Source organism: Alosa alosa, chromosome 21 (genome assembly GCF_017589495.1).
Source record: "Alosa alosa isolate M-15738 ecotype Scorff River chromosome 21, AALO_Geno_1.1, whole genome shotgun sequence".
NCBI lineage: Eukaryota > Metazoa > Chordata > Actinopteri > Clupeiformes > Clupeidae > Alosa > Alosa alosa.
In genome coordinates, this window is record NC_063209.1 from 826,304 (window position 1) to 853,700 (window position 27,397).

The 27,397-nt window shown below is 41.1% G+C and overlaps 1 protein-coding gene across 4 annotated transcripts in view; it reads left to right on the forward strand.

The window, feature by feature from the left end:
* The window catches only part of clk4a (CDC-like kinase 4a), a 104,340-nt gene that overhangs the window by 26,042 nt on the left and 50,901 nt on the right, over nucleotides 1–27,397 (forward strand). For all 4 annotated transcript variants that reach the window (XM_048231890.1, XM_048231891.1, XM_048231892.1 and 1 more), the window contains 3 exons: nucleotides 9,972–10,138; nucleotides 18,057–18,151; nucleotides 18,337–18,466. In XM_048231890.1, coding sequence (XP_048087847.1) covers nucleotides 9,972–10,138; nucleotides 18,057–18,151; nucleotides 18,337–18,466 — 392 coding nt within the window. The remainder of the gene's footprint in view (nucleotides 1–9,971; nucleotides 10,139–18,056; nucleotides 18,152–18,336; nucleotides 18,467–27,397) is intronic.

The following is a 27,397-nucleotide window of genomic DNA, read 5'->3' on the forward strand; positions in this document are numbered from 1 at the left end:
GCAATTCTCTCAACAATTTTAGGACAATTTAAAAACGGTAGAGTACAGTAAGAATAAGTGCATCAGTGAGTGCTGTTTTTAAACAGTTGAGTGTCAGTTCAAGACGGGTGGTACAGTAAGTGCTAGGATCAGCAAGACTTGTTGTAAGTGGTGCTATGAGAGGAGATGTTCTCTAAAGAGCTGGGTCTTCAGGAGTTTTTTGAAGATGGAGACGGATGTCCCTGCCCTTGTAGGAACTGGCAGTGTGTTCCACCAACAAGGAACAACAGATGAGAAAAGTTTGGATTGGCCTGAGCGCACCGGGTGATAGAGCTAGGCGTCGTTCGTCTGAGGAGAGCGCAACGGTCTGGAGGTAGCGTATGTCTGTATGAGGGCATTCAAGTAGGTGGGAGCAGAGCCGGAGACTACTTTGTAGACAAGCTTTAGAGCCTTGAATTGGATGTGGGCCGCCATAAGTAGCCAGTGTAGCTGGATGAGCAGTGGGGTAACATGGGCCCTTTTCGGTTGGTTGTAGACCAGGCGCACCGCCGCGTTCTGGGTCATCTGAAGGGGTGTCACTGTGCAGGCTGGGAGACCTGTCAGGAGGTCGTTGCAGTAGTCAAGTCGTGAGATGACTATTGCCTGAACCAGGAGTTGGGTAGCATCTTGAGTCAAGTAAGTCCTGATTTTCTCCATTATGTTGTAGAGTGCGAAACGGCACGACTGGGCTTACTTGAGGCAACATGATCTGAGAAGGTTAGTTGGTTGTCGAGAACAACTCCTAGATTTCTTGCAGTCCTGGTAGGTGAAACAGACAGGGAGTCAAATTTGATGTTGATGTCGTGGTGTATGGTAGGTGTAGCTGGGAGGACCAGCAGTTCAGGTTTTGAGAGGTTCAGCTGGAGGTGGTGCGCCTTCATCCATGTAGCTACTGTATGTCTGAGAGGCAGTCCGAGATCCGTGCTAAAACCAAGGGGTCATCAGGTGGAAAGGACAGATAGAGCTATATTTCAGAATGAATGGAGCTATCCATTCATTCTGAAAGTCCACTGCACAACAGTGCAATGTGCATGTTCACATTTTTAGTAACAACCGCCAAACTTGCTTGCTTGCCTTACATGTCTAAGTTTTCCGACTATTTTTCTTACCTTTTGCCGCTGTGGATGTTATTGAGTTTGTAGAAGTTCTGAACATCTCACACTGCCATCGCCCAATGTCATTTCTGACAGGGCTCTGAACCGGTTCAAGGAACGAAAACGAAAACCGAAAACAAACGGAATTTTACGAGGAGCGGAAACGGAAACGAAAACAAAATGGTCTTCAACTGTTCCGGAACAGAAACGTTATTCTGAAATCCACAAAACCGGTTAATAACGGGTTTTTTTCGTTCTCTATATATTTTATAAAATTTCACAAAAGCATATCCTATGCCAGGGAGACTATTTCCGTTGTCAGGGAAAAACAAGCCCATCTACACTGTTAATGTGAGATAACAAGCTGCTATGTAGCCAACTACTGTAGGCGAACAGCCTAATAATTTGATTTCTGCAGTTTGAAAAAAAAAAACGAATAAATGGACCTTTGTCTTTACATTACTGTTGTAATGTAACCTATCCGTCTGCCACTTCGGATCTTAGGCCAGCTCGTAGCGTAGGCTACTAAAACTGATTTGGAAATTGTTTGTAGCCTATGCGTAATAGCCTATTTTGCCTGTCCAAGCTTTGTCGTTTTAAAGTCGGGATTTGAAATGTTTGCGCAATTATAGCCTATTCTATGTAGAAGAATTAAACAAGAAATTTGAGATAGGCCTTGTCAGCAACAGACAGGTTCGTTTATAAACAGGGTTGGAATTATAGCGCAAGCCTTTGAAGATCTCCATATGGATAAAACTTAGGCTACAACCAGGTAAGGAGTTTAGCACGTATCCAGAAATATTTTTGATAAGAAATTATTTATAGGCATAGGTTAGGCCTATAATAAGTCTGTAGGCTATGGGATGGATAGCCCATCTGAATGTTTTTGGATGCCGCCTGTGATTTATTATTTTTGGGCATAGCTACGATATAGGCTAAATCAAAGAGGAAATAATGAGTATGTCTATTCTAAGGTAAAGTCCACAAAAATAGACTTGATAGGCCCGCCAAACACTGCCGGAACTTTAAGAACGAACGATATTTTGCGTTCCGAACCGGTTCAGGACCGATATGTTGGTGGCGGAACGCATGCAAGAACGAAAACGTTAAACATAGGCCTACCTGAACCGTTTGAAAAATAATTTCGTTTTCAAGCCCTGATTTCTGAGTCATATCACTCTCTGTCTCTCTTTTAAATGCCTATTCCCTGAATGGTAGGCTACAATTACTATGTGTTTTATATATAGGCTAATATCGAAACAAAATAACCCAGGCAGTCTCATCTAGGATATAACACAGGTTGAAGTCAACGTCAAGTTGGTTCTGGTTAGGTAGGTGAATGTGTGTAAACATCTGTAGATGACTCAGAAATTATATTGGAAGACAAGGAGTGAATAGTGGCAAGAGGCAAGCCGAAGGCTGCTGACAAGGGCCCGACGGTAATTGTAAAGCAATTTACAAAAGATTCACTGAACAAAAATGCTGATGTGGTACATGAAAATTTAGCTAAAAATGTGGAGAATGCAATGCAATCAAGCATTTTGGACGATATATTGGCACAAGCTGGCAGAATAGGCAACATCTTAGGATGTCGTTTTATTTGGAGACTGTTTTATGAGACAGAGACTGAGTTTGCTGCTGATATTCTGGGGATAGGCTACAACATAGCCAATGTAGGACTTTAGCCTTTTAATATATTTGCTGCATTGGATCAGTCTTTCTAGAACAGGCAAGAGCTTTCTAGCCTCACATCAGCAGCGCTGCATCACCCATATATGCCTACATTAAAACAACCAGCAGATGGTGGGCGGGTGCGGTTTTGAAAATTGGTCAAAAAGCTTTGGTGCTGATGGATGATAAGTTTTGCTATGCAGTTATGGTTGAAGTAATAGCCCATCAGCGCATCTCTAGTGTGTGTACCTCTCTCTCGCTCAGAGGGGAGGGGGAGGCTGAGGGGTCGATCAAGCATGGATTCTAAACTCTGTGGTGGATAGGATCTACAATTAGGTGTTAATTAATATTACTAAAAATTTGAAAATTGAAAATTAAAAATTAAGTGTTAATTAAGATTACTACGCTAGGTCAAAGTACTCCGAAGTGCTATTGCACCACACATTGTAGTTCTCCTGTTTATTCGCTTGGAAACTCGTGAAAGTTAAGGTAAGAACATATATTACTACTGACATTGGGTGGCGTGTTCCTTTAAGAAGGTATTACAAGCAGGGGTGCCAATAATTGTGAGCGAAGTGTTTTTGTTAAAATTTATTTCTTTATGAGATTTTCCTTTTTCTCAAAATAAATTTGCTTCCCTTCAAGGTTGTATTTTTCCTATTTTTTCATTGTAAGATTATAATAATTCACAAACAGATTATGTTTTATACTGGTTTTTATACTGGCCATTTCCCTCTGACTGAGTCTTTTGGCCAGAGCCACTTTGTAGTCCTTCACACATCCATCAAACCCACAAAGAATCACACTTCGGTTGAGGTGAAGTGTGTGTGTGTGTGTGTGAAAGAGACGTGGTGTGTGTGTGTATTTGTTGCATTTCTTGATAACTAAAAGGTACAAACAGGTCATTATTACCAAGAAACAAAGGGGGCTTTTAAGTGTTTGTGGTTGAGGAGTGTGAAGTGCATATACTTAAAGGAGCATGCCACCGTTTTATGAAATTAGTCTCTCCCTAGAGTTAAAGGTCTAGGCCCGTATTCACAAAGCCTTTTATCTTACCACTAGGAGTACTCCTAAATCGCACTAAAAGATTTTACCCAGGAGTTTTCTCTTAAAAGTTATTCACAAAGCCATTCAGACCTACTCTTAGTAAGGAAAAATGACAACTCCTAAACTAAGAGTGAGTCTTCGTTGCTATGGATGACGTCATTACTCATGCACAAGCTTGACTGAAGTGACCACCTTGATTGGCTGATGATTGTAACGCGGGAATGATTCCAAACACCTCCCTTACGATGATGAGTGACAGGTGACAGGTCTGAGAATGCGTGCGCTACACAAGTAGTGCGAAGGACGGAAGATGATGAATGACTGAATAAAAAGGCCTAGCCTAAATGAATAAAGAGTAAGGCAAAACAAATAGCCTAGTAGCCTAATGAAACATAGGCCTACGGATTGATGCAGTATCTTTGCAACATTATTAAATTAATCTGTCACCAAATGCCTACGTTTGCAAAGAGGAGAACATTTTAATTTGATTCACAATGAAAAGTTACATTTAATTTACATGTTAACAATGAGTAGTTTTGGTTGTTGTTGGTGGCGTTATTGCTTCCCTTTTATGAATGCAAAATTGTTCCCTCGCGATTGGAAGCTCCTGTTGACGCATATACGCATTTCAAAACATCGCAACGTGAAATGCCACAAAAAGCTGTTTGTGAATAGGTCTTAATGAGTTAGGAGTCCTCTCGACTTCTTTTAAGCTGTCCCAGACTTAGGTGCTACTTTTAGGTCTAAAATGCTTCGTGAATTACTTTTAGTAAAAAAATATTAGGAGTCCTAAAGTTAGGAGTGACACGCCCATTATTTTTAGGAGTTGTTCCTAAATTCGCCACTTAGGAGCTACTTTTTTAGCCTTAAAATTCTTTGTGAATACGGCCCCAGATTATTAGGCTACTATTAGGCTAAATTAATTCATATTGTCCGCCCAAAAAAAGTGCCTAAAATCGCCATTTTGGCAACCATTTTGTTTATGTTAATTAGATAGTCAAAAACTCAACATTCAGCTTGGGAACAGGGGTAGTTGGATTCAGCACATCTTAATTATGTTAAAAAGTCCTGTTCCCAACTTTTACTAGGATGCACATATCTCAAAAATAGCACTTGTCTAAAACAGGCCAATCAGGATGCTCTCTATCTTGAACAGGCGCCACCTCTCTCTCCCCCTCTCCGTCGTGTGCTCGCTACACGCGGCGCATGGTTCGAATTACGGGGGGTATTGGGGGGGTCCGACCCCCCTAGATGAGACTTGGACCCCCCCAAAAGGGATGAAAATAATAGTTTGGGGGGTACTGAAAAAATGTAATAAAATGTAATGTTATCCAATATTGCATGTAATTAAATGCAGTATTACCATCACATACCAAGAATTCAGGATATAATCTAATTAAATACGATTTTCAAACCCTCATCCCCATTGGGCTGTACCATTTCTCGTCAGACTGTATTGTTTGCTATGATATAATACTGATGAATTAAAACATATGCACAGTGTAGTAGGCTGCAAAAGCCTGAAACGAATGGGTTAACAAGCGGTGGCCAACTGGCCATACATTTGTCTAATATGTCACTGTCTTTGTATTGATATTAGCCAACCTTAGAAAAACATTGAGTAGCAAGATCGCTATGGTTTAACTGTAGGTCTCCCTTCCACTCAGCGGCCACGACCATCGCTGCTTCTTAGCTTAAAAATCAGGCCTACAATCACACGCCATAGGAGGAGTTCCATAGATATACTGACACGGGGAGAGGTTTAATGAGGCGATTTATCATTTTTCATTATCATTATCATCACCTGTTAAACTCACCTCAACATGTCTTTTGCAATCATTTAACCCGCCATGGGCAATGCACTTTTTTACTATTATGAGAAAAGGGTACACTTTCGTGCAGTCTGATGTGAAAGACCTTTTTGGGGGCGCACTGGCTCTTGTTCCTAGATACACTGAAATTATGAATTTAGTTTAGAGATAAAATCCCGCCTGCACTGAAAACTGATTGGTCAAGATACGTCTTAGATGCGCTGCAAGCACATACGCACCACCCCTCTATCCCTCTCCATCATCTGTGTGCTACACTCAGATGTACACGGCATTTGAAGTTTCGGTCTCGCGTTGTATCTCAACGCGGGCGCCAGGGAGGCGCTATCAATATGCGGGAGACTTGGAATGTCTGATATAACACCAGGCGCAAAATGCACTAGGCTACATCATGATATGAAATGCCTAGGCTAAACAATGTGAAGATATTTGTTTTCCAACCGTGAACAAGTCATTTTTTTATTTGCATATTTTGCAGGCTTAGGCTATCCAATAAAAACGAATCAAATGAACCAAAGGCTGGTCTTGTATTAGGCTAGGTGAACTTGGCTATTAAACGGGAGACTTTCTGTGGTCCATCTGTAAACACTTCTGGGTCTTGAATTTAAGTTGTATGTTTGCCATTCCCGTGCTATTGCTCTGTATGCATTTCCATGTTTGCACTGCACGGCTATACCAAAAAATATTTGACTGTGGCGCACAATTTTACGCACGGGGCGCACCTTGAAACAGTGTTTACCCAAATCCAACCCTTCCCATAACGTGTAAGGTAAATTGTGCTTGATAGTATGATTAATTTCTTTTAACTTGTCGGCCAGCCAGCCATACCTATTAGGGCTGTCAAAATAACTGATTAATTTCGATTAATTAATTTGAGAAATAACTGATTAAAAAAATTAGTGCAGATTAATCGACCTTTGACCCCGAGCCGTTCTAGTCAGTAAAAATTAGACTGTAAAATGAAGGAGAGAGAAGAAAACGTGCTGCTTGGATCATTGATTGGAACATTTACTTTTAAAAAACGGCCTGATGGTGTTGATAAAAAATAAAGTGTTGAAAATAAAGTCCTCTGCAATGTCTGCAGCAAGGAATTTGTATATCACCGGAGTTCATCAACTCTATTGTCGCACATCAATGCAAAGAAATAAGTGTTGACATTGAGGGGAGTGTTCATTTATTTTCATTGTGTCCCCTAGGTTATATCTGTGGCCTGAAATGCCTTGTATGTAAAAAAACTTCTTCCTGAAGCACTTTATTTTGAATTTATTTGAATTTGAAGTACTTTGAATTTATTTCCTCAGCATATTAGGTCATATCATAGATTATTATGGCAATTATTTGAACAGTGAAAATAATAATAAAAGAGTTTTTGAACTTTATCACTATCTAACTCTGTCACTAATGCTGATTATTCAATGATTCATTTGAATTTAAATATTTAAAATACTTTCACAGCAAAAATTATATATGCGATTAATTTAGATTAATTAATCACAGAGTATGTAATTAATTAGATTATTTTTTTAATCGATTGACAGCCCTAATACCTATATTTCGAAGGAAAATTGACTGTGAACCACAAGTGTGAAATCATGTGTGTAAGCCTATATAAAATGGAGAGTGACGTCACCAGTCGAAATAGCGGTACCCCCCGAAGCTCACGGTATAATTCGAACACTGCACACGCGATTAGAAGCTTCGGTCTCGCATGCACTCTCTTGCTCGCTCGCTCTAGATTCTGGGAGATTGTATCTAAATTGCGGGCATCAGGGAACCGTTATCAATATGCGGGAGACTTCCGGGAGACTTGGGATATCTGGTTAGAGGTGAGGCTTCCAAAACGGTGACGTCACATACAATTGAGTTCATTATCACCATGTTACAAAAAACTCAAAACAATTCATACTGGCCCTAAAAATAAAGTATGACCATTAGAAGCAATAGAGGTGACCCCAATGCATATCATATGGAAGCCATTCAACTAACTTAATAAGGAAGGTATTTAACTGTAATCAGTTAAATACCTTCCTCAACGAAAACAGTTTCCTTGAAAAATTCCAATCAGGTTTTAGATCAAATCACAGCACAGAAACGGCTCTAGTAAAAATAGTCAATGATCTCAGACTGGCTACTGACTCAAACAAAGTCTCAATCACCATTTGACACCATTGATCATAGCATCCTAATTCACCGCCTTGCGAAGTGGGTGGTCCTCTCTGATAATGCTCTAAACTGGTTTCAAACCTACATTACTGGCAGAGATTTTTATATCAGTCTAGGAGATCATGTATCTGAAAAACATGACTTGCCTTTTGGTGTGGCCCAGGGGAGCTGCCTTGGTCCCCTGCTATTTTCTCTATATATGCTTCCATTGGGAAACGTCATAAGTCAGCATAATGTAAACTTCCACAGCTACGCAGATGATACCCAATTGTATATTTCTGTGGAGCCAACTAACCCAGATGGCCTTTGCTCCCTCACTGCATGCCTAAGCTCCATTAATCAGTGGATGAGCAACAATTTTTTGAAACTAAATGATGAAAAAAACAGAGGTACTTTTGGTTGGACCAAAACTTAAGCGAGATATTATTCTTAGTAATCTGGGGAACTTGGCGCACCAGGTCAAACCAAAAGTAACAAGCCTCGGTGTCATCTTAGATGCAGAGTTAAGTTTTAAGCCCCATATCAGTAAAGTTACTCAGACAGGCCTATTTCCACTTGAGAAACATTGCCAAAGTGCGGCCCTTTTTAACTCAACAAGATGCAGAAAAACTAATTCACGCTTCTTTATCACTAGCAGGTTAGACTACTGCAATGCACTTTTCACTGGTCTTCCCAAAAAAATCTAAAGAAATTGGCACTCATACAGAACTCTGCGGCTAGACTTTTTAACTAAGACTAAGAAGAGAGAACACATCACCCCTGTGTTGGCTGAACTGCACTGACTCCCCCTTCCTATAGAATTGATTTTAAGGTTATGTTAATTACTTACAAAGCTCTGAAATGACATAGCACCTTCATATATCTCTGAGCTTTTAATATCTTATCAACCACAAAGGAAACTTAGATCATCCAATTCTAATCTTTTAATCGTATTCCAAAGTGCTCCACAAACAAAGTGGAGAAGCTGCTTTTATCCATTATGCCCCCAAACTATGGAACACCCTGCCTCTGTACATCAAGCAGGCGAAGTTCAGTAAATATTTAGGGAAAAGATCTGAAAACATACCTGTACAGGAAAGCTTTTAGTTAACTCATCTTATCCTGTAGACTACTTTTTCAGATTATTCTACATCTGCTGCTATTGGAGGGCGCAGCCAGCCAGAAGCAGATGGGCTCCCCCTATTAAGTCAGGGTTCTGCTCAAGGTTTCTTCCTGGAATATGGGAGTTTTTCCTTGCCACAGTTGCCATATGGCGGCTTGTGGGGGTAAGAGGGTTAAGGCTGCCAGTCTTATGACGCCATTTTCTATATTTTTGATATGTTGCTGAGTGGATCATAAACGCCCCAGCAATGAAGAAAAAGTGATTGATAATGACTGACTGACTATTATTGTGTTACATGCTTCAAATGTAAAGCACTTTGAGCTGCATTCTGTGTATGAAAGGTGCTATACAAATAAAGCTTATTATTATTATTATTATTATTATTAACTTCCCAATATATATATAATTTTTATATAATTTTTCTAAAAAACAAGCTTTGTAGAATCCCATCAACTCCGCTAAGCTCTAGGAACGCAACTAGTAGGGGGCGATGAGATTACTCTCCCTCCCTATGCTCCTTACTACCCATGATCCTTTGCAGCAACGTCTGAAACAGCTGTGAAAAGTAAACAAAGATGGCGAATGACACTGTAATGGCTGATGAATCTGTTGAAATGTGATGTTTATACTGATTATGCCATTGTTGTAACCATTGATAGCTTCTGGTCTGATATATGTGCCGCCTGTCAAACTACTTTATAGCGTTAGCCTGCTAGCATCGATGCTGCCTTCAAAAATGACCGTTATTTGGGAATTCTAAGATATCTTAAAAGGCAGCAGAATTTGTTTTTTCGGTTTCGAACCGCACTTGCTGCCTTACTCCCCAGTTAGATATCTTAAAAGGCAGCAACTTTACCCGTTTCGAACACACCCTATGTCATCCTGTCAACAGCTTGAAAGTGTTAGACCTAACTTGTCTTTATTATTGTCCCCTTAAAACATGTGCAAACGTTGAAAAATGCTATAAACCATATAAATGTCTTGTTTTAGAGAATGACTTCTTTATATTAAAATTTCACTTGCACATACTCTGTGCTTTTACACTAGTGCCTGTGTGAGGATGTTGGACTGGTTCAACCACCATGGCCATATTTGCATCGTCTTTGAGCTATTGGGTCTCAGTACATATGAACTTCTGCAAAAGAACAACTTTCAGCCCTTTCCTGTGGAAAACATCAGACATATGGCCTACCAGATCATCAGAGCTGTCAGGTGTAAGTTCTTTTATATTATAGAAATGTATTTATTTGTTAGGCAGATACCACTGTTTGGTAACTCAAGGATTTCAGGAACTGTGGGACATAATTTGACGGTCAGTGAAATCTGAAGTGTGATGCATGTACCAAACATTATAGATGGGTTTCACATTTACCAACATTACGTGTGCACAGCCACAGAGCAAAAGATGCTCAGAGGCAGGTCACAACATTATAAACTTAACCTTATAGTCGGCTGCTGTAACCTAGATTTGGCATGGTTTGTTTACTCTTGCTGACTCAATAATAATAATTTCAGTGAATCAATAGTCATTTCAGAGTTGGATCTGTTTGTCTTATATTTGCATTATTAATTGGACATTATGTAGCCTGTTAGCTAGACTATCACTTTCCAGGCAGGCTATGTTTACACCTTGGGTTTTAGTCTCAACATATCACTTCTCTCATTTATCGTTTCTGAATGTGCGAAAGGTCAAATTTAAATATTAGATTAATTAGATTGTACAGCTCTGCATAACCTCCGCTGTGGTTTTGGTGAAGGCGTGCATTCCTTTAGGAATATTGAACATTCAAGTCAAGTCAAGTTTATTCGTATAGCACATTTCCTACACAGAGGTTATTCAATGTACTGTACAAACTTTTCTCATCTGTTGTTCCTTGTTGGTGGCATGCGCTACCCGTTCCTACCAGAGCAGGCCCTCTCTACCTATTCTCTGAAGACCCAGCTCTTCAGAGAATATCTCCTCTCGTAGTACTACTTACAACTAGCCTTGCTAATTCTAGCACTTATCACCTGACTAGAACTGACACTTGACTGTATGGAAATACAGTCTTTGGGCTTGTGATTATAAGCATTTTAAAACTTTTCAATATGTAAAGTATGAGTATAGACAAAGTATACTGAAAGCATTATTAATGACATATTAATATGCGGTTGCATAATATGACAATGACTTGTTTAGGATTCAAAGAAAATAAGGACTTGGACTCGACTTGGCCTTGGTAAGACTTGACTTGGACTTGCTTGGGACATCTCTATCTTAAAGGAGAATTCCTGTGTGATATAGACCTAAAGTGTGTTGAAACATGATACCGAAAGTGTGAATGTGCACGATAAAGACGAAGCGATTTAGAGGTATGATAAACAGAATCCAGATTCCAAGAAATAATTCTGTGGAAATGCATGGATTCCCGCTGCTTCCAGTAGCAGCAACTGGAATCCATGCATTTCCACAGAATTATTTTTGGAATCTGATCCCTTATCATACCTGTTCATTCGTACTCGTCGCTTGACTTATCGTGGCTAAATTCAAGATGGCAGTGAACGGTAAATTTCCTGAAGGTACTGTCTGTATAAATCGTCTTGTAAGTAAACTACCAGTGCTTTTTCAAAGTTCTCAATGTCTCGTTTTAAATGTCAGGGCCCTGGGAAGTCTACCAATGAAGTGTGGAGCTACTTTGAGCCTCGTAAATGGTGTAAAACTGTGATTTATTTGCATGGCTAGGCCGATGCCCGAGGCACCCCCTTTGAAAACCTGTTGGTAGCATTGGCTAACTAGCACCAGATTTCGGAGTGCAGGGAACAAGCCGAGATGAGCTGAGGCATATGTTCACTCGGTATCATGTTTCAACACACTTTAGGTCAATATCACACCGGAATTCTCCTTGAACTTGGGACTTGACTCAGACTTCAGCCTTAAGACTTGAGACTTACTTGTTACTTGCCAAACAGTGACTTTGTTCCACCTCTGCTAGAGACCCTCCCCTTTTTAATGATATCCCCCATGACCACCCCTTGCGGAAAATGGGACAAAATGTCAATTCAAAACAACTTTGATAGTATATTTAAGCAATATGACACGAGTGGGCATTGATAAAGGATATTCCCACGGCTGTAATTCGGCCGTAGGTACTGTATACGAGGCCGAAGGCAATTAGAGCCGTGGGGATATCCTTTACCAACCCCTCGACCCCACAAGTGTCATATTGTTTTTATACAACAGTTCCATTACCAACTACTTTAGTTTTAAGATACAAAATTGTGGCTTCTATTGTTTATTTAGATGTTTGTTCGTTCATCCTCCACCCACAAAAGTAGTTCTAATCTTTAGCCTTGTTGTTTACCGTTACCAAGCAACGTGACACCACTCGAGAGCAGAGCAGAGGTAACTCTAAAACTGCTCTAATTTCTGTATTAGCAAAAAAGTTCAGGCATTGTGTCCTTGTATTTTATAAAAGTTAATGAAACACAAGAACTATTCAATCTAAAAACTCACATCTGAGCTCATTTACAATCTGCCAACCACCTACTTTACGTTTTTTCTCACTCTAAGGTCACATTATGAAATTGCTGCACTCTCGCTATGAATGAATGGAATGTTGTGAGGACACAGCAGAGACACAGAGAGACACAGCATTCAAAGAATCCTCCATAGAAATGCATGGGGTTAGTTTGTAATGCCAATATGGCTGTTGTCTACACATATCCTGCCTCTTCCTGTAATGTAAGTAACCAACCGCATTTGTATCCTTTTTAGCCTTATTTTAGTGATTTGAGGGGAGAAATTCTAGCTTAGAAATCTAGACGCACCTTAGCGGCATCAAATGTAATTTGCAGCCAGGGTAGTCTAGCAACTCTCCGTTGGCTTGCGAGCTGGAAAAATGAAACTTCAATCAGGTCAATCACATCGTGTATCAAGTCGGCGAATTCCCTGCTACTTGAAAATAATGAAGATGGATGCTGCTGCTGGCGAACAGCGGTCTTTGAATCGCGATTCGAGTTAAGCTTTTTTTAAATTGGCAAAAGTTTGATCAACTAGCCAACTAGCTGGGAAAATGATGGGAAAATGCATGGGACTCATGAGTTGTAGCGCTATCTATTGCGTGCTGAGGAAATTTGAAAGACAAGCGTTTGTCCCGCCCCTCGGATTGAACAGTGCCAATGGTAAGTTCCCAGACCCCACATCTTGATGTGGGTCTGGGTCGTCAGGCTAGAGAAATTCATATTTAAACACAGATTCACTTGATGTACTTTTTATGTCAATATGACCTCCCTTACTAATGACTCCCCATTCACTTGAATTGGAAAATAGATGCCTAATAACTGCCCAAAGTGACCAAGTATACCCTATTTGTCATGGTTACATATAGATTTGATAGTGTAACAATAGTGCGTAAGACACTTGGAGACTGGACACCAGAGACGGATGCGTTAAGTCAAAAGACGTACCCTATTTTCCGCTATAATCAATGGAACTGGCACAGCGAAGATTCTGAAAAAAAAATGCCTTTTAATTTTGTTTAACCCAAGTCAGTAGAACAGTCAGAGACAGTTGAGCCATTTGTCACTTCATTCACATGGAGTTGACAGACTGGACTGTGACGAGGGGAAGCAGAGTTCGATTCCTGATCGATGCATAATGGACAAAGTTTGCCAGGGCAGATAAGCATAGTTGTAAAGGGCATGAATAAAAAAGGCAAAAAACGTCCTTTGCCAAACCCAAAATTTTAATAAGATTTTATCTTAACGAAACAACGCTAAATATCAGAGTGGGATAGGCTGGGATATTGTAGAAATTTCACTTAAATTGCAACCGCAACATGCCTGCTTGCCGACGTTCAAACGACAACGAAAAAGATATCAAAGCACTTTTTGCGTTTGAATGTTAGGCCTAGGCCTAATAATGGTTGGAATGGAAAGATGCAAGTTATGTTTTAAAAACAAATGCTCCCGTTACCCCGCAGAAGTTTCAAAGTACCCTACACCCAGCCTAAGCCTACTTCAGAACACTTCATCGACTGTCTGTAGTAGGCTACAACTTCGATTCAATAAAAAGATTTCTAAAGAAAAACGTCACATCATTACTCCTGCCTGGATTCGAACTCAGGATTGCCTGAAAGTTGCAGACCTGTTCTGGAAATACGTGCATTAACCCACTCGACCGTCAGACAACGCTAGCTGCATCGAGTATTAGATAGGAATGTACACTGGTTGCTGTGGCACAGCCTTGAGTAGAGGTGGGTCGGTCGCGAACGAACTAGTTCCTTTGAACGGGTCTTTAAAATGAACGACCTGAACTGGTTTGCCTTTCCAGTTCTTGTTCGTTCTTTCGTTTGTCGCTGAATTACACTGACCTAGTGCTGCTGTATGGGGGGTTTTTCCTGCCATTAATAAAATTAAAATGAAAACAGTGAAATTAAAATGAAAAACTCGTTTTGCCATTTAATTTTCAAAGTGTCAGTGCAATTATCCTGCCAAATTTAAAAATAAAATGAAATATATACATTTAGCTTTTTAATTTTCCTGATAAACCGCGATACATTTGTGACAAAATAAAAATAAATTGAAAACGTCTATTTGTCATTTCATTTTCATTACCATCCTGGTATATTACTGCCAAAAATGAAAATTAAAATGTTAGTTGGAAAATGAAAATGCAAACTTCACTTTGACTTTGCCTTTTCCTGACAATGCGCACAATGTGTGCCAAAATGATAAATAAAATGAAAACTGACACCTGCTTGCGATTTATTTTCCATTTCTCGATTTTCATTTTCATTTTCAAGTTCACAACATGCAAATGAGCTGCATTGTTAATGAGATGTATGTGGGTGGTGCTCTGGTGACGACAAATTAAATGCGCCTACCATGATCATGATTTAGCTAGGGATGGGCAAAGCGAGGCTTTATGAAACACTGAAACGTTCGAAGCAATTGTGCCGAAGCTTTGAAACAATTCCTGCTAAAAGTAGCCTACACATTATCATTTAGTTGCAGCTATATTTGCCGCTACAATTATAGTGTTGTGTTGACTGTTTTCACAAACGAGGAGCTGAGAACCTGCATTCCATGATTCACGCTGAACTACGTTGTAGGCTACCGGAAATGCGACTGAACGAAAGAACGAACAATTCAGAACGAATCATCTTGGCGAACTGAACTGTGTCATGAGAACGAACGACAAAATCCACCTCTAGCCTTGAGTGACCGTTTTCGTTTTCCTTTGTCATATGAATGCTGTCATTTTGTTAACATTACTGTTAAGGAGATGCTGTAGGCAAAAAAAAGGTTTCTGGGCAGCATATTTATGTTCTGTTAGCAAGCAAACTTCTCATGACTGCCGACAAAGTACAGGCCCGTCGCTAGAAGGCAAGCAAACCAAGCAATTGCTTGGGGCCCCGAGCTGGCCAGGGGCCCCAAGACAACGACTGGTTAAGAATAAAATGCAACGACACACTGTGAGCGACCCTTTGATAGTCAATGCAGTAAAGTGCAACGACACTGTTACCGGCAATACCGGGATCCCCCTCAAGGGGGCCCCTCTCAGTAGTCGCTGACAGCAGCCAGCCAGCCAGGTTTGTGGTCTCTGCTGCTGCCGCGAAAATATAAAACCTTGGCAGTCATAATGAAGTGGAGTTATGCGTCCGGAAGCCAGAAGAGAAAGGAAGAGGATAAGAAGAAAAAACAAGATAGTGGTAAGTGATAAATTACACTGGATAAAATAGCTCTACTTGTCTTGTACAAATGGTGTAATGTCGCAGCAGGAAGGCTAGCCTAGCAAAAAATGTTTATGTTAACTACCTGCCTGACGGCCCATGCTGCTTGTAACAAACTAGAACATTTAGCGCAACTTTTTTTTCCGAACGGACGGAATATGGTTACATACTGTAATATGTTTATTAACGGGATAAGGAAGACGCAGATCTGTTCCAGAATCACTGTTTATCGTATTTAATTACATAACATTGCTATAGCTTTGTAATAGGTTTTGATGAAAGTGGCATAGCTTCTCTGCTATACTAACTAATTCGACCGTGATAATCTATTTACCAAATGGGGGTTAGGAAAACCACACGATAAATTCCGTGCATCAAAGCCGACTGGAACTTTCATGTCTAGTAGTATTCATGCACGCCAGCTGTTTACTGTCTTTAAAGCACCAGGTGCGTCTGTCTAATTCTCAAACAGCAGAATGCTTAAATGCTATGTTAAGCTACAAGTAGGCCTAGGTCAATGTAAAACATTAGCTTGGGATGTTTTTACAGTAAGCATTGGTAGTTGTGAAAGCAGCTGCATCCCTTCTAAATATCAAAATATGGAAATGCTAACATATCTTTTCTTTCTCCCTCAAGGTTCTTTGCTTAAATTTCTCAGCCCTCAGGCTCTTCCTAAGGATACCTCCACTGATGAAGATGGCCTGAAAGGTTAATCCTATGTGTGTGTGTGTGTGTGTGTGTGTGTACTTGTATTTATGTTGGATTTTTAAATTGCTATACAACCTGCACTCTTTATAGTTTGAACAATGCATCCCTTTTCTGCATAAGATGGCAGTGTTTTATTTTCTCACTTTGTGAGAACTAAAAAAAGGTTAATGTGAGTGTGTGTGTGTTTAAGTATGTTGGATTTAGTTATTGTGCACTTGTTTACATTTATATTGGATTTTATGGTATGGTGGTGTTTTTGCAAATGTTCAAATGTTCAAAATGTTCAAACTAATGCACAGTATATATATGCAACTGCAGTATTTGCACTGTCAAAATTTTGTATTTATATAAACTGTCAGTGAACTTAAACTGTATGGCTATGCGGTGGTTCCTGTAGGCTTTGCGTGCGGTGGGGGCTTGATCCTGACAGTGAAGCTGCCCTGGTCACAGTAATTTAGGTTACAGTACACACACACACACACACACACACACACACACACACACACACACACACAAACCTCAAAGACACCAATAAACCAACAAATAGAAAGGCATGCCAGTCAAGCATAGGGAAAAACAGTGCATAACCGCATGCACCAAATCAAAGAAAACAACAAACTAAATAGACATGCATTTCAAGCAAAGGACACAACAACACACCATGGCATAGCCGCCGATAGGCGCCAGATAAAAAAAAAACAACAACCAGATGTAAGCATGCGGGTAGAGCGATAGAGAGGGCAGTACACCACTGCGCATCCCCATGGGTTAAATACAAATAGTCCCAAACAAAACTAGGCACGCCGTTCAATCCCAACCGTATGGAAACGTCATCCCTAAATCCACAGTACAACAGAACAGCAGCCTTTCCAAGGCGTGGAGGCACTTGGCTGTAATCCACTTCACACACACCAAGTGGCGATGAATACCCTCACCGGGACCGCAGGTAATAAAGGGAGCTATGAGAGCTTGCCTACGGCTCCAGCTGATTCCCACCGAGCACCCAGTGCTCGCTAAAACAGCCTTGCCAGTGAAAATGAACCACTCAAGCTTAGTTAAACGCATTCATCGGATAAGTGGCTACACAAGTCAACTTGCCACCGACTAACGACAGGCACCCCAGAAGCAAAACAAGAACAGGAGAGACTACCTCCCGTTGATATCCACTAAGCTAAATACCCAAATAAGAGTCCGCCCTGTAATTAGTGTGATGGTAGTTCCACCAATCGTGCACAGGGGAAATGGCCCAGAAATGATTGTGGAGGTGTAGACCAATCTGCCACAAAAGAAAAAAAGTTGTTTTGCGCTTTTGGGGGCCAAACAGGAAAGAGAAAAGCAACAAACTCCATTTTTATATAAAACCATCCTCTAATGCCGCCCTAAGTGTTTTTCTTTACAATTTTAAATCAGTAAAAATATGATCATTTTGTCAGATATTTGGGTAACACTTTACATGAAGGTATCTACAAGTTCATGACAGTGTCATGTCACTCTTATGTAGATACCTTCAAGTAAACTGTAACCGATATGTGTCTAATATCAGGAATCAAAAGTAGGACTTTGCAGTTGCTTATTGACGCACTATAAATAAAGGTCATGACGGGCTGACCAGATTAAGCCCTAATATCGACGTTAATGGATGTCTTGTGCAGGGTGGAAAACATCTTACTGTTGCCTAACCTGTATTTTTATGTATCTGTCTTCTCCATAGTCCTACACAAAAACAAGTTGACTCATACTGATCTGAAACCGGAGAACATTCTCTTTGTGGATTCAGACTATGCTGTCCTGTACTATTCGAAAGATGTAAGACTGCAGTTTTCCACAGTTGTACTAAAATATTGGTGCAATCGTTGGCAAGTTAAGATGATAAAAACGAATTAAAAGAGTCCTCCATCAATTTTCATATTTATATTTACAAAGTAGAAAATCTAGTTCATCAGAAGTGTAGTTTTGAAATTGTAATGATCTACTCTCGTCTCTTCTTACAGAAATGGAGTGAATTGACCCTGAACATCCCAGAAGTGAAAGTAGTTGACTTTGGGAATGCAACATTTGATCATCAGTACCATTCGTCTGTGGTATCTACCCGTCATTACCGTGCTCCAGAGGTCATTCTAGGTAAAGGATTGATTTGATCTAATTTCCTTTCCTCTTTTTAAAGGAACATGGCAACTTCTTGGGAAATTAACAAGCTGCCTTTTAGCTATAGGCTAACTGCTGTGACACACTTCGAGTGAATTATGCTAAGCTAGGCTAACCGTGTCACACTGAGCTCAAGTTGCTGCAGCTAACAGCTAAAGTAGCCAGGCAGCTACAGTGCTATTTTCAGGGGGCATTTCTAAAATCATGCCCCCGGAGTTTTTTTTTTCAGACTGACAGTACTCGGTGACCTCAAGATTCATGTGAAAAATCGACATAAAACATCACATCTGTCTCACCTGGCATGAGACGGCAAGCCTTTGTTCACTATCCATCGCCTGTGCCATCAGCAAGCCGTTTGTGGGTAGCCTGACTAGCCAGACCCACATTAAAATGAAGGGTCTGGGCACTCACCATTCGCAGTGCTCAGTCCGAGGGGCGGGATAATCAGTTGTCTTTCAAATTCCCTCTGCAGCAATAGAACAGCGGCAGCTTATGAGTCCCATCGTTTCCCACCAGTGGAGCTAGTTGGCTAGTTCAAACGTTTGCCAACTTAATAAAAGCTTAACTCGTGTCACACTGTTCGCCAACAGCAACATCCATCTTATTTGTTTTCAAGTAGCAGGGAATTCAAGCCAAACCGTTTCAACTCTGCCATAATCAATGTTAAGCCCACCTAACGACTTTTTACACAATTTCATTGGCCTGATTGAGTTTCTATTTCTGGAGCTCACAAGCCAACGGAGAGTTGCTAGACTAGCCCTGGCAGCAAATGTAATTCTAGGCTAGTTTGTGGGCGTATTTACCTTGCAAATCCCGACTGCTATTAACTCACAAAGGAGCATCTCTGGTGGTGAGAGCCCCGCTGATTAGGCCACCAGGTCTGCTGTTTGCACATTATCCATACAAGATCCCTGACAATGCTTTATGCTGTTTGGGTTGCACTCAATATAAAAATGCGCTATCGTAAAGGCACCAATTTCACCCCTTTCATTTTAAAATTCTAAACAAAGATGTTTTTTAATACTTCAAAATAAGATTTGATAAATTAACCTTACATTTTTCAGTAGCCATAGGTGTGTAGATTTTAACAAAATCTGGTTTGGTAGCTTTTACTGCCTGAAAAATCTGATTTTGTTTACTGTGCTCGGAGTTTGGTGCTGGGCTGGTGGGTGCCCTATTTCCGCCAATTCACATCAATGGTTAGACCGAGAATTCTCGTTGTGAAATCAAAATTCCACTGGAGCTCCAAGCGGTTTTGTACACGCAGCCTTATAACACTGTTTATAGCTCTTCAAGTCACTGTACAATGTAATTTTTGGTACATAGTTGGTGATAGAATGCAAAACAGAGTTTGCATAGACCTTGGCATAGTTGAATATCAGTTCTTGTAAAATAAACATACAGGGAACTTGAAAAAACAGTCGTCACCTCCTTCGTATGGAAATGGCACAACTTGAAACTGGCGCTGTAAAACAGGCGAATCACAACAAAGCTAATAGATGTCGACAAGTTGGCGGCTACACCTTATTTGGCTCTGGTCTGTACCTTTGTAACGCCCCTGAAATGTACATACACACCAGCCCACTTCCAGCTTCACGCAGCAGCTCCTTCACCGGAAGTTCAATGATGCCAGGAAATGAGTGGGAGAGATGGGCTGGAATCGGGAAATTACCATGGTCGGACTTGCCCCGGTCCCCGTGGGCACTTGGACCCATATATGGTATGAGTGCTGTAGTCTGTGTTGCCCCCTGCAGGTAACGCCCAGAACCTAGTCAACGTCAGACGTTTCTCAGACGTAACCCTAGGCCTAGGCAGTTAGGACCCACGATACTCCCATGAGGTTATTGCAGGTAGCAGGGACCTAATGTCGAAGTTGCACGTCTTCCCTCTGCGGCGCAGATAACCTATTTTATAACTCCTATTTTATATAAATATCCCCCTTGGAAGTTGATCCGTAGAGGATTTATTGGGATGCTATAAAATAAGGAGCAGCTACGCCTAGGTCTCGGACAGTTGGCTAACGTGCAAAGATGTTTGACCCTAGAGATTATCTAGAGACACAGGTTATAGGCTACTTCTTGCTCAGGTTTTATAAGGATGGAGATTTTATTACCGTCCTGCAGTACTAAAGTCTAACTAACCCAAGTCTTAGACAGAGCAGATGAATAACCACAGAAGAGTCAAGTTATCTTACCCTTCTGCTGGAATTCATAGAAAAACCAAGAAAAGACACAAATACTGCTTGAAGAATTGGATGCCAAGTTTAAATGAGTTCTTTACTTTTCAGCACTTTGGTGATGTTACAAAATGCGGCGTAATATCCACTTGCAGGTTACAATGTTGTAGAAAATGGAAAAAGAGTAAATCCACAAAATAGGAAAATAGTAAATCCATAAATGGAGAAAAAGAGAATATAAGGAAAAAAGTAAGGGGAAAAGGTCAGCTGATTGTCTTCTGCAGTCACTCTCTGTCGGAGTAGCAGGTCCGATATCTGCAACAGGTTCCACGGAGTTTCGGTCCGCGACTCAGCCGGGCACGACGTCCAACCCTTTGCTTCTCAACGAATTTTGGAGGACGAATTCTAACAACCGCACGTGACATCATAAAGCAAAAACCCAACGAGTTGAAGGAAGGAAAAAAAAGAAGCAGCCCCGATCATTTGGTTCGACCCCTATTTATACTAGGTAGACTTGACCTCCCCCACACATTCCTAAGGCAAATCCTACTTTCCCACGACAGTTTAGAACCTTCTAGAAGTTCCCACGATAGCTGGGAATATTCTCGCGGTAGCTGGGAATATCCTCACGATAGCTAATACATTCTAGAAGTCACTGATCTTAACCAACAATTTAAAATGACACACATTACTTCTCCGGGTTACATTTCGGAGATGCAACATTACATTCAGTAATTATGGTTTAGATAGTTTCAGAAGTTACACAAACAGTTTACATTCAACAACAATTATAACAATGTGACACATTACATTTAACAACGTACACACAGTCATCAAGAGAGTTCGGTTACATTCTTACAGGTTACAAACACTTATGGCATTACAATGCAATCTGTATACATTCATTTAAACACTTGAGACATACAATTCTCTAAGTACATAATTCCCTAAACTTTACAATGTCAGGCTGTCACCAGACAAAGCTGGGGCAATGCAGCCAATCCCAGTTGCACACACGAAAACACAGAGTCAATATAAAGTCAAAAATACAAATTGTTTATTATTACATAAAGTTCATAAAACTGTAGTAACACCAACTACCGGATAGGGAGGCACAATCTTACGTACGCAAAATACAGTGGGGCCACTAATATAATTCAGTGAAAAGTCAGGTACCCTCTTGGGCTATAAATGGTGAGCAACCCACAGCAACACAGCATGGATCCCCACTGCATACTCCACCCCCAATGACTATGCCCTCCCCCATACCCAATAGTATGGCACACACAGAGGACACTAATAAACAGACAGGGGAATAGGGGAGTGGAGGTAATTACGTTGGCCGGCCAAAAAACAAAAAAAAATAAAAATAAAAAAAATGAGTTACCACTGCACAGTCTATAGCCAAAATATTGCACTGTTCATTTAACGCAGTTCCTGCATCACGCAGTCTCACCCAACGCCTCTTTAGCTCGGGTGCTGACGTCACGCCGTCACAGGCCGCACACCCACGCAACGTTGTCTGTTGTCAACACGGAAGTAGGCGGGCAGCGGCACTCGAGCCTTCCACAGTTCAGCTTCCCACCGTGTATAGACGATGCCGGTAGGCAGCGGCTTGTAGCTCAGTCTCGTTAACGTCCACGGAATCCGAAGTTCAGGAACCCCCGTCTGGATCAGTCCGTTCACCTCCACAATGCCGCCCACACCTGGAAGTCGGGGCACCAACGTCAGCGACACCAAAGGCTAAGGCATTATACAGAAAGTCTCCTCTTACTTCCCTGTTAGATTACGGCGATCGGCAGCTCGCAGCCCGTTGTCCCTCTGTCTCTCCGAACCCCCCGCACGGCTCTTATTCCTCCCGGTGCAGTCCCAATTTCGAGCGCAACCAACCACCGATGCAGTCAGTGATTGCCCACACCTGCAGCTCCAAATTAGCCATTACCGGCTGGTACCTCCGTGGGCTTACAGGAGCAACTGTTACACAAACACACACACTGCCAGTCCAAGCAGCTGAGACTGTCCCATGCATAATGGCATAATAAATCAGCTACGAAGTAGTCCATCAAAATAAATGCCCCAAATCCCCATTGTCAACAATGAATATTTCAAAATCACACACAGTTCACAATATACACAATACTACATGCACCCAGCCCCCATCCCCGTGACATAAAATACTAAAGTACTTGTATTGATACATTTCATTCATCACACTTTATTATTTATTATGAGGTCATTGTTTGCAGTTATGGTTCATTTCCCATTCTTTAATTCACATTCAATACTCATGAAGTATTTCTGAGGTCAGGGCAATCTGGTTTAGTAATCCAGCACATTGTTCATCATCTGTTACAACACATTCATCCACTTCCACACTTTCAGGTAAACTTAATTCAAGAGTAGGTTTCAAGGTAATTGGTTTAACATTACGATTCAATTCCTGGTCAGTTTCTTTCCTTATTTGCCTAATCATATTTTCTAGGTCAGACAGATTACCTTGATAGCTAACGCTGAATCTAGCCTTTCTGCCTTTTCGCCTTGTAAGACGTATTGGTTTTGTGCTACCGCTCTGTGGTCCATATGGATGGTGTTCAGGCAACACGTCAAGTCAGTTGCGCCACAGTGCGCCACTTGCAATGTTTTGTATTGTGAGATGGAGTTGAGAGCGTGGATGTGTGAGGGGAGTGAGTTCCACAGTTTGGGTGCAGCATAGGAAACTACCTTTGCTCCCATTATGGTGAGTCTGATGTTTGGTACTGACAAAAGTCCAGCTGTAGATGAAGGTAGTGAACGGGAGGGTGTGTAAGCCTGTAGGAGTTCTTTGACATATGGAAGGCAAAGGTTATGAAAGGCTTTGAATGTCATCAACATGATTTTAAACCTGATCCGTTGAGAGCTAGTGTAGCTCTATCAGGAGAGGTGTAACATGTTGGGAGGACTTTGTGCGGGCGATAATCCGTGCTGCAGAGTTTTGAATCAGTTGGAGGTGATGGATGAGTTTGTTTGGGATGCCTGTCAGAATTGCATTGCAGTAGTCGATACGAGATGTTACAAGGGTGTTGACAAGCACAGGCTAAGTCTCGAACAGTAAAACTGTGCAGAGTCTAACAGTTGTGGTTGTTATTAGAAGCGGCTACTGAGCTTCCAGACAGAAGATGCTCCTTGAGTCGCTTCCTCGATCTGTCTCCGAGTCAAAACCTATATACTGTAGTATCACTGTTGATAATGCGCTCTTAAAATAACAACTCATGTGGCGCAACTGGCTGGGGCACCTGCACCATACGCCGGCGACCCGGGTTCGATTCCTGCCCCGTGGTCCTTTGCAGATCCCACCCCGACTCTCTCTCCCAGTCACTTCCTGTCGTTCTCCACTGTCCTATCTGATTAAAGGCATAAAAAAGCCCAAAAATATACTTTAAAAAAATAAAATAAACAACTCACCATGGACTTCTGACCAGGTTTCTCTTGATCAGTGGCGTAATGCGTTTTAGATAGTGTACGATAGCGATTTTTACGTGCCAGATCCCCTCCTTAGGTTGTTAATTGCCACACCCCTGGGCGTGTTGCGCAAAAAAAGAGACGTGCAAAATACTAATAAACTTTGCGCAGGGATAATAACCTGTTTCCCGCCATGCGCCAGGTTGGAAAATAGGGCCCTAAAAATATGTATAATATTGGCATGTGAAAAATGTTGTTTCTGTATGGTTGCACACCATATTTATGATGTAAAGAGTGTAATTCTCCATCAAATTAAATCAGATCAGTTACAAACATAGACCTAAATGAACATTTTAATAACAACAGTTCTATTTGTGTGTGCACAACTTTTTTTTCCATGCTAAGGATGACCCAGCTACCTTCCATAGGCTACCTGATGTAGCTGTAGCCAAAATGTTACATTTACACTCATGCATTTACACTTGGCATGACAATAGAAACACAATTACACATCTACCTAACAAACCAATGAAGTTCCATGTGAGGAATTTTGGCCAAAGTCATCCTTTTTAGTTTAGCCCTAAAATCACATCCAACAATGAAGTAGTATGGGTAAAGCATACATTTCCAGAATCCTTGGAGTCCAGAGAGTATTTCAGTTTCTGTCTTGTATCTGTAATATTCTCTGATGCCACAGGGCATAAAGTGTATAGTTTAGGCGGAAATTGTGGAAAATGTTGTGTTTCTGTTGGTTCAAAGAGCTCCAGTGACCTCTGTGTTTGTCAGAGGGCTTCACCAATGTGCTTAAGGTTAAGCTTAGGATGTACTCTTTAAGATGATACCAAACAATATTATACAACACTGACAAGTGTCTTAAACATGGGTTCAACCAGGATATGTACCAGGCGTCTAAAATGCGATTTATATTATAGCAGAAGTTCCCAAACTGTGAGGCGCGCCTCCCCTGGGGGGCGCCAAATGATTTGAGGGGAGGCGTGGAAGGTTGATTCAAAAAAGAAGGAAAAACGTTTATTTCATGTTAGAACTATCTATGTTTTTTTTTCAATGATTATGTAATTGTCAACATTATAAAATCGAAATAAATCATACAAGAGATGTATACTAAATCTTTGGGATAGTGGAAAGTATTATTGATCCCTATCCTGAGTGAGAATGTATTGTGCCAAACTTCATAAAGTAATATAGCAACAGTGCCGCCAGCCGAGCTACCGTTCACTGGTAACTTGCAGCTCCAAGCAGATTTGTACACGCAGCCTTACAACACTGTTTACAGCTCTTCGAGTCACGGTAAAATGTATTTTTTGGTAGGCTACATAGCTAACATAGATAAACTTACAGTGGGCAGTGCTTCGACTTGGCCAGCTTTACTCGCGGTCCGCGCGTGGGATCACGCGACTTTAATTTGTATTTTTCCAGTGAGACGCTGCAACAACCCAAACAACCGGTATGATGGCTCAAGTGAGCAGGGTGTCTCGTAAAAAGAAATGGAGCCTGGAAAACCCTACACAGACTTCACTACAGACTTTAGCAGACTGGTTTAGAAATAATTTAATAGCCAGAAATATGCCTGCCCTGCCCTAATAAAGAAATATTTGGTTAACTTCATGAGTGAATCCCGTGCAGCCGTGAAGAAAGCATGGGACAAATTAAACATTCTGGTTTTCTCCGAGTGCAAACGATGATAGACAGACATCATTTGGACAAAATATAGAGCATATTAACCTCCGTTTGCTCAGCCAAATGCCTTCCTGTTACGTCCTGTTATCACGGAGTTAGCCTACAGGCGATAAACGTTTTTTGATGGTGCAAGTTTACTTCATTAGCGGTTTATTTTATTTTTTTGATTATTAAAGAGTGTTTTTCATTTACAGGTTTGACTTCGTGCTTATTCAGTAGAGCATTTAGTGCTCTCCCCAATCCCAGATGTTCACATTGCATGTTTGTTTGTAATGGATGCAACCGCGAGAGATAGGCTATCGTTTTTGGCGGCAATGAGTTGTTAACAGACATGAACCAAGACATATAGCCCAGCAGCAATCTAGGGACTGTTAGTTATTTATTGAAGGGGCCACCGGAGGAATTTTGAGTGCTTCAGTTGCAAGTTGCATGACCCTCTCTTGCCTGCTAGAAATTGTTCAATGACCCTCCGACAGAATTGTTAAAAAAGACATGACCCTCCCCTGCCAATTGTCGCGGTCTTCCGCCCGCGCCACATCCACAAACTGTGATAACGTTCTTAAATCCATCTTTCCCGTGAGCTTGCATGCTATCAGTCCTTCCTTTTCAAATGTGTTGCGCCTGTTTGCACAATTTCACAAATAATCATATGTGATTAATAATATGACAAATAATCCCTGTGCACGGGGACGAAACAATGCATGCCAACTTTTTCTGTGTTTATCCGCGTATTTTAACTTTACCCGGCTGTCTTGCCGTTTTAAGGTTTTCCCGTAGAATACCCCATATTTTAATACTCTCATAACAGCCCTGTCATCGGGCCTGTCTCTGTGTTGCCCTGTTGCTACCCCTTGCCCTTCCAACGAAACAGATGTCTTCAAATCATCGTTTTCCTTGCTTGAAGGCGAACTGACAGTGATGTTAATCTATTTAAGTTTAACGGCGTGATTGTCGTGAAAGAGCGATTCATTACGCTTGCATGTTGGCCTTATGTCTCGATGCGCACCTGAGGCTACTCAGCTACAAGAGAAAGAATTTCCCCTGTTTGTATGTTCACTGCAAGTTGGCCTACCATAACTTACCAACTCTGCACTGTAACTGGCTATTTAAATTTTTCTGTGAAATAAGCAAATGTATTTGTTCAACTTTATGAAGCAGAATTACGCATAGGCTACTTGGAACATAATACATTTGACAAAGGACAGATGTATGTTGCTAGTGACAAAATATTAACTTTCAGTGTTTTACGATGTGTTTGTCATGGGGAAGTGTTTTTCCCCATGCATTTATTCTAGGTTACTGTCAGTGACTGCCGTGAGAGAAGCGGGTTCTGTGTTTCGTTCATGTCAGTGACTGATGCGAGAGAAGCAGGGTCTGTGTTGTGTTGTGTTGTGTTGCGTTAATTTATTTTCATTGGGCATACCGTGCTGTGCAGTCCACAGCTCTTCAGTTCTGACAAAGCCAAAATTACTCCTTTTGAAACAATGAGTGCAGGATGCGCGTTTGTATGGTTATATTGCTTGACGGGGGGATCCCAAGCAGCTTTCAGCCATAAGGCTACTTTGAGAACATTTCAATTCACCCGACACTAATAT